This window comes from Triticum aestivum, chromosome 1B (assembly GCF_018294505.1).
Source record: "Triticum aestivum cultivar Chinese Spring chromosome 1B, IWGSC CS RefSeq v2.1, whole genome shotgun sequence".
NCBI lineage: Eukaryota > Viridiplantae > Streptophyta > Magnoliopsida > Poales > Poaceae > Triticum > Triticum aestivum.
The window spans coordinates 322556456-322564878 of record NC_057795.1 but is presented as its reverse complement, the minus strand read 5'-3'; the positions used below and the strand labels follow the sequence as shown (position 1 = coordinate 322564878).

The following is an 8423-nucleotide window of genomic DNA, read 5'->3' as shown; positions in this document are numbered from 1 at the left end:
AGCAGATGTTTGTGTAAATTTTGTTTCGAGCGAACCAATTTTGGATCTGACCTGGCAAGGCTTCTTGCGTCAAGATCCGTGAATGTGATGCGAGAACCGTGTGAGCGTTCGCTCGAAGTGGCTATAAATCTGGCGTTCGTCCAATATCATTTTCGGAAAGAAAAACAGCGGTATATCAGTTGCCTAGTCTCCCCCCTCCCCTCTCCCCCAATCCCCCGCCCCGGCCGGAACCAATTGAGCAATCCGTTCTCTGCTGCCCTTAGGATTTCGACTCCGCCTCGAATTCTATCCTGTGGTACACAAATATTCAGTACCGGGCTACATTGAGCTGCGCCTGCCGAACAAAATCCAGTCACGAGGTGCGTGCTGCATGTTTTGCAGTTTGATACAAGAGTTTCCAGATCGAGATTTGTGACTTGTCGAATCCCCGAGTTGCTGAAACCGGTAAAGTTTGGATTTTTTTTTTCTAGGGTTATAAAGAAAGCGTGTTCATATTCTGTGGTGAAGAAGATTTGTTCGATCCAAAATGTCTCTACTGGACCATCAGAAAGGAAAATCGGCGCGATTGTCCTTAAGTGCCTGCAACAGCAGCAAACGTCGCCGGCGCGTCACTGTACATGTATCCAGCGTCTCCCCTGGTGCGGGCACGGCGGCGCATTCCCCCTGGGCGTCGATGAATGAAGATTTGGTTCGCCTGATCTCTTGGCGGGTGCTGGCGGGCGACTTGCTGGACTATGTCCGCTTCCGCGCGGTCTGCCCCCACTGGCGGTCCAGCACGGTCTGTCCACGCGGCCGCGGTGTCATCGATCCACGGTTTCACCCGCGTCGCTGGATGATGTTACCGGAGGGCCACGGCCTTTACCCGGCCAACAGCAGGCTCCGCGGCTACATTCGCTTCTTCAACCTAGACTCAGGGAAGTTTGTTCGCATCAAGCTCCCGATCTTCAAGGACCACTGCATCCTTGACTCGGTGGACGGTCTGCTAGTCATGCATAGGGATGAAGACACAGCCATTCGCATCTTCCACCCTTTCACTGGTGATGTCGTCGACCTCCCACGACTTGTGACCCTTGTGCCGCAGATTAACCCAGGCCTGCCTGGGGCTTTCACCATGTGCATAAGTTCTACTACCTCAGAGGAGTATGCACTTCCTTAAGTGTCAGTGCTGCCGGAGTCATCACCATCTTGCTTGCACTGCATCGGATGGGCTGTGTAGCCTACGCTACCTCCCGGGATCAGCAATGGCACTTATCAACCTGGTCGCTTAGTTATAATGCTGCTAGAGTACGTAATGGGCCTAATGGGTCCATTAGTCTTAGGGTTAATTAGAGATAAGGATCGTTGCTTAGGGGTCAAGTAAGCCTTGCTTGAGAGTCAAGTAAACCTCTCTATATAAAGAGAAAAGATGTATCAATATAATCAAGCAAGAATTAAGAAGGAAATCCCTTCCCTCTTGCCCGGCCGTGAGCAAAAAGGCCCCCGGCCGGCACTCTCGCGCCCTCCTTCTAGCAGCGCCATAACAATTTGGTATCAGCTAGCTTCGGTTCGATCATGTCTTCACCACCGCCAAGCCCATCTCTTCTGCTGCCTGTCACCTTGTCGCCTCCGGCGACCACCACGACCGTCACCCCGCTCCTGCCCGCGCCGGGATCCTCTGTCGCGCCCGCCCCCACCGTCCTCACCTGGGAGGACGTGTCTGGGGTGCTGCGGGACCTAACCCAGGCGGTCCAGGAGATCCACCTGTTCTTGGCCGGGTCCTACGGGCCGCACTCGGTTGTGCCGCCCATCGCCGCCCCCGCGCCGCCGTGGCTGCCATGGCAGCCGCCGCACCAGGCGGCCTTCGCCGCGCTCGGCGGGCCGCTGCAGCTTCCATCCATCGCCACCACCGCCCAGCCCTGGCTGCAGTGGCAACCGCCGCTCCTGGCGGCCTCCGCCGCGCCCGGCGCGACAGCGCAACAGCCGCTGCAGCTGCAGCAGCCACCGCCGGTCAGCTCCGCCGCCCAGTATGGGATGCCCTACGACGGGAGTGCGACGACCTCGTTTCCATCAGCGCCGCCGCCATCCCAGGGCGTCCACATCCAGCAGATCAAGTCCCTGCCGTCGCCGTCACCGCTTTCGTCTTGGATCGCTACCCGCCACGTGTCGGCGGCGGTGAGGCTGCAGGCTGCTGCGCGCGGCCTCCTAGCGCGTCGGCGTGTGCGGGCGATGCGTGGTCTGCAGCTGCCGCTCCTCCAAGTTGCCCTTCGCTGCGCAAAGGACCTCGATCTCGTCCGCTGCGTCGGGGATCTTGGGCATGTGGTTTCCCCCACGGGCGGCCGGCATGCTGTTTTCCTCGCGGGCAGCGACCTCAAAGTCTGCGACATCGGCGGTTGGGGGGGCGCACCCCTCCTCGTCATTCTTCATCGCAAGTCCTCCACTCTTTCCTGTGCGGTGCAGACCAACAACCATACACGTGCACTCCTTTTGTCCAGGTGGTGTCCATAGGATCCAGGTGGCTGTACACGTGCACGTCCAAAATAAAGCGTCCTAGTCTATTTCAGGTTGAGAATAATAAAACAAGCTGAGATGTAAAAGGCTTGTTTTTAGGTGTTAGGTTTGTGTTGCGTCGAGTCATGGTTATAAGTTGGTTTGGCTGCAGCTCGAGGACAAGCTGCATGTCCAGGTGGGGTGTAGTGTTAGAGTACGTAATGGGCCTAATGGGCCCATTAGTCTTAGGGTTAATTAGAGATAAGGGTCGTTTGCTTAGGGGTCAAGTAAGCCTTGCTTGAGAGTCAAGTAAACCTCTCTATATAAAGAAAGAAGATGTATCAATATAATCAAGCAAAAATTAAGATGGAAATCCCTTCCCTCTTGCCCGGCCGTGGGCAAAAAGGCCCCCGGCCGGCACTCTCGCGCCCTCCTTCTAGCAGCGCCATAACAAATACACCCTTATCGTTTCAAGGCAAATTATACATAGTGTGGATGAGCTTCACATTCGAAGAGAACTCGGATATATTCCAAGTTGATCCACCACAGGATGATCATGTGGTGGGCTCAGGTTCCTCATTATTACCAGAACCCAAGTTGGTTGCCACAATTCCAACTGAGACTCTCACTCGTCCTATCTTCCTGGTAGAATGCGACTCACAGATCCTTGTGACTGGCTATACTGATAGCTCCTGGTCGCATATGCTCATTCATAGACTTGCAGATATAACATCGGAAAAACTGATTCCGGTAAGAAGCATTGGGGACAAGGCCTTGTTCCTTAATCATGTGAGGAGTCTGTCTGTTTCCTGTAATGGGCCATTGCCTACTGTTGTCAGCAACACCATTGTTCAAGCCAGTCTGACAAATGGGTCACTTACTGAGTATAACCTTAGTACTGACGCTTGGTCACGACCTATGGATGGTTGCATCCTAAGTGGCCCCGTATTTGGCCCCTGTTGCCTTGTCTACCATATCTACACCTGCTGCATTCGTGAATACTGGTGAGTGGCATCAATACCTCTTTTTTTTGTTCATCTCTGCATTGTTTTTCATGATTTTTGTTACAAGTTAGGCGAGCTGATTGATTTTCTTCTCTCCTTTCAGGAACAAAGGACAACTATGCAATCGGAAGAAAGCGTGCAACTGGCGAGTGAAGGGAAAGTGGCGCAGTGGGGTATAGTCCACCTTGCTTAAGTTTCAATGTTCCCCTTTTGGGTTTTACTCTGCTGGCGCTCAACACTTTTGCTGCTAATCTATTTACTATTAGTAAGCGTGCACGTGCAAATGCATGCTTCGACTAATATTACAAACATATGTGAGAATTAACATACACACAAAAATATTTTGGCTGCACTAAAAATTATTACAAATCAAGAAAACATGTTTATGACCAGTTCAATTTAGTTGGTTCAAATTAGTGTAATTTCATACATAGCATAATGCTCACTGCTTTCTTATGGTTCTCTGTTGCGATCGTACGAAGATAAATCACACCTCATTTAATTTGTTGCCACATATACCATGACAAACTGGCTCGGGTCACCACATAAAGCCACAGTTAGCATGATGATCATCTAGCTAAACCAGTGCACTGATTATGTGCGAACGAATGCAAATTGATGTATAGAAGCTAGAGCTCAGTATAATGTCGGTGGAGCAATGACCACAAAATTTAGCTACAGCCACCACTAAACTGAATCATCTTAAAGCATGTTCATGTTCATGTCCATGTCAGTCTCACCGATGCTTACGCAGTCCACACACTTAGCTCATGCGCAAGCAGCTCATACTTGTGAGAGGAGATGATGGGAGAAAGTCGCTCAATCTTGCAAGTGTCGTACCATGGGGGAGACGGAGACCCGGGGCAGACGGGGCGAGTCCTTTGAGATCAGGGGAGAAGCAAGGCTGCCACTACAAACACCCACAAAAGATCAGTAAAAGAAGCCAAGAAAGGATTTAGTACAACTTATAATGTACTCCCTCCGTCCCAAATTGGTTGACTTAGATTTGTCTAGATACGGATGTATCTAACACTAAAATGTGTTTAAATATGTCCGTATCTAGACAAATCTGAGTCAACTAATTCGGACGGAGGTTGTACTTCCCTATACATCAGGACACCTTGAAGTGGTAGGATGAGTTCTCATCGGGTGCTGTAACAAGATAAAAATCTGACATGTGATCAGGTGAACATAGCAGTTCTCTGGTGATCTAAGGCTACCTTGAAAGGCTTCAACTAAACAGTACACTAATGGCCAATCAGCCGATTCTAGAATTGTGGAGTCCATATTGATATAGTAGGTTAAGGACTTAAAGTGAGCCAAGTTGTTAATTTTTCTCATTCCCGACATATTATCAGATTAGTCTGGAATGCTGGCACCATCACCTTCTATAACACAGACCTCTTTCGATAGAGGGCTCCGTCCAATATGAGCTTCAGATGGACTTGTTCGAGCTGTCCTGTAGCTAACCAAGCAAACATCAGCAGGAAGATTGGATAAGGGTTTTGGCTTTTCTGTCCCATACGCTTTCGTCTCATGCAAATCATCCTCCTTGCTGACCAAATGCTTCTTCTGGATATCAATACCAACTTCAAAATTAAACAAAATGCAGAATATATGTTGGCATAAAATAGTAAATTACCTTTTCTTTGTCAAACAATAATTATTTGTTGGACATTACTGTGTTATTTAAAAATCAGATCAATCTTCACAGTCACCCTGGCACTCTGGGGGCATGGCACCAAAAGTTTTACATCCATTTGATGAATGATAAGACCTAAAAGACAACAAATGAAGGTAGCACCTAAATGGTGGTCATTCTAGCAATAGGTTTATATGTGTCAAAGTAATGTTCGCATTCTTTCTAAGTGTAGCCCTTGGCCACAAGCCGTGTATTGTACTTATCAATAGTACTATCATGCTTTAGCTTCTTTTTGAATACCCACTTACAGTGCACATGTTTACAACCATAGGGTTGTTCAGTTAGCTCCCAAGTTCCATTAGAAAGAATTGAATCCATCTCATTATGAACAACTTCTTTCCAATGATCTACATTCGGAGATGTGATAACCCACAAGTATAGGGGATCATCTGTAGTCTTTTTTTGTTAAGTAAGAGTGTCAAACCCAAAGGGAGCTATAGGTAGAATTTATATTCTCTTCAAGTTCTATTGACCACCGATACAACTCTATGTACACCAACGTTTGCTTTACCTAGAAAAAGAATAGAACTACTTTGTAGGTGTAATAGGATAAGTTTGCAAGATAATAAATAACGTGAAAATAAAAGTTAGGTGTTGTTTTTAATAAAAGAACAATTAAGTTAGTATAGGAGTGTGGAAAAGTGGTGGTAGGATTTGCAAACTTGTTCTAGGCAATTGATAACAAGATATGTAATCACTATTGCAATTTTATATGAGGGAGAGGCATGTGCTAACATACTTTCCGTACTTGGATAATATGCACTTATGCTTGGAAACCTAGCAAGAAACCGCAACTACAAAAGATCAGGTAAAACCCAACCATAACTTTATGTGTAAAGTCACCTTTAATCCCATACACAACACCTCACTTACTCGAGTTTTTTTTATTTTTGTCACCCACATACTCAGTCAGTAAGTAAATCATGAACATACTGCAACACCCTACAATAGGAATCCCCCACGTGTGCACGACATGAAAGGCACCATAGGAGAGCACAAAAAAACATGCAACTCAAACCAATCAAGATCATCAATCAACCCATAGGACAAAAAGAATCTACTCAAACATCATAGGATGGCTACACATCATTGGATAATAATATATAGTATAAATCACCATGTTCAAGTAGGGGGTACAGAGGGTTGCGGGTGAGTGGTTCACTGATAATAGATGAGGGAAAGGGATGCAGGTGTTGAGGAAGACGACAGAGTTGTTTGAGTAGATCGCCGCCACGATGGTTCCCCCGACGGGTGCTCCGGTGCCACCGGGAGAGAGGGGGAGAGAGCCCCTCCTCCTCCTTCTCTCTTGGCCCCCGATGACTCGCAAGTATAGGGGATCAATCGTAGTGCTTTCAATAAGTAAGAGTGTCGAACCTAACGAGGAGCAGAAGGAAATGACAAGCGGTTTTCAGCAAGGTATTGTCTGCAAGCACTGAAATTATCGGTAACAAGTAGTTTGATAGCAAGGTAATTTGTAACGAGCAACAAGTAGCAATAGTAACAAAGGTGCATCAAGGTATCCCAATCCTTTTTATAACAAAGGACAGGCCGGAACTTTCTCTTATAACAAGTAAAGCGTTCTTGAGGACACACGGGAATATCATCTAGTCACTTTCATCATGTTTGTTTGATTGGTGTTCATTACTTTGATATGTGGGTGGACCAGTGCTTGAGTGCTATTCTTACTTGAACAAGCCTCCCACTTATGATTAACCCCTCTCGCAACTATCCGCAACTACGAAAGAAGAATTAAGATAAATCTAATCATAGCATGGAACATATGGATCCAAATCAGCCCCTTACGGAATAACGCATAAACTAGTGTTTAAACTTCTGTCACTCTGGCAACCCATCATCTAATTACTACTCCACAATGCCTTCCCTTAGGCCCAAAGATGGTGAAGTGTCATGTAGTTGATGTTCACATGACACCACTAAAGGAAGCAACAACATATGCATCATCAAAATATCGAACGAATACCAAATTCACATGATTACGTATGACAAGACTTCTCCCGTGTACTCAAAAACAAAAGTAACTAATCACAAATCATATACATGTTCAAGACCAGAGAGGTGTCGAATAGCATAATGGACCTGAACATATAATAAACACTACTAGCAAGTAGCAACCCACATGTACTAATATGAGGTTCTGAGACAAAGATTGAATACAAGAGATGAACTAGGGTTTGAGATGATATGGTGCTGGTGAATATGTTGGTGAAGATTGGTCCTCCCACAATGAGAGGGTTGTTTGGTGATGACGATGGCTTCGATTTCCCCCTCCCGTAGGGAAGTATCCCCGACAGAATCGCTCTACCGGAGAGCGAAAGTGCTCCTGCCTAGGTCCCGCCTTGAGAAGGCGGCGTTTCGTCCCGAAAGTCCTCTCTCTATTTTTTCTAGGGCAAATGATTTCATATAGGAGAAATTGGGCCATGGAGGATGTCCAGGGGCCCCATAAGCCACCAGGGCATGCCTTGGTGCCCTGTGGGCATCTAGGTGGCCACCTCTGGTATTTCCTTTCTCCAGTATTTTTTATATATTCCAAAATATTTCTCCGTGAAATTTCAGCTCATTTTGAGTTGTGCAGAATAGGTATCTGTGACATAGCTTTTTCAGGTCCAGAATTCTAGTTGCCTCTTCATGCAAATCTTGCAAATTAAGAGAGAAATGCATTAGAATTGCACCATAAAGTGTTTTATTGATCAAAACCATTATAAATAGTAGTGGGAAAACATGATGCAAAATGGACGTATCAACCCCCCACCTCGCTTGTCCTGAAGCGAAAGCCGATATCGATAATCATCACCACATATAGAGAGATGTGTCAATAAAAAAATATGGACATAGTAGCATTATGATCATTATCATAACAACAATATATAATATCATAATACTTCTCATGAGCAAGTAACGGTTCATCACAACAACAAAGTATAAGGCATAAACTTTCTTGAAAACTAATAAACTATGTTCTCAGTCAACAAGGCAATTACAATTCATCATACTTCTAGAAGGGTCTCATGTATGAGCTTTTTTTTAGCAAGTCCACATACTCAACCATCATTTAGTCTTCTATGATTGCTGACACTCACGACATATATATGAAGCAAAAGTTTTAGCCAGACACATAGAAATATAGGGGCTTATAATTTCGCCTCCCAACTCATTTACCTCAAGGGTAATGTCAACAATAATAACTCATGATCACTCATATCCAACTAGATACATATGCCTAGATCTTTTCC

General features: G+C 46.1%; 2 protein-coding genes across 2 annotated transcripts; both read left to right on the top strand.

The window, feature by feature from the left end:
- Positions 1 to 206: 206 nt before the first annotated feature.
- LOC123090799 (uncharacterized) lies at positions 207 to 1345 on the top strand. The gene is made up of 2 exons (XM_044512142.1): positions 207 to 359; positions 471 to 1345. The coding sequence occupies exon 2, from the start codon at positions 527 to 529 to the stop codon at positions 1154 to 1156; it is 630 nt and encodes a 209-aa protein (XP_044368077.1). The 5' UTR covers positions 207 to 359; positions 471 to 526; the 3' UTR covers positions 1157 to 1345.
- A 14-nt stretch (positions 1346 to 1359) lies between these two features.
- LOC123090788 (leucine-rich repeat extensin-like protein 5) lies at positions 1360 to 5032 on the top strand. Its single transcript, XM_044512132.1, has 2 exons — positions 1360 to 3470; positions 3574 to 5032. The coding sequence occupies exon 1, from the start codon at positions 1552 to 1554 to the stop codon at positions 2482 to 2484; it is 933 nt and encodes a 310-aa protein (XP_044368067.1). The 5' UTR covers positions 1360 to 1551; the 3' UTR covers positions 2485 to 3470; positions 3574 to 5032.
- Positions 5033 to 8423: the final 3391 nt, after the last annotated feature.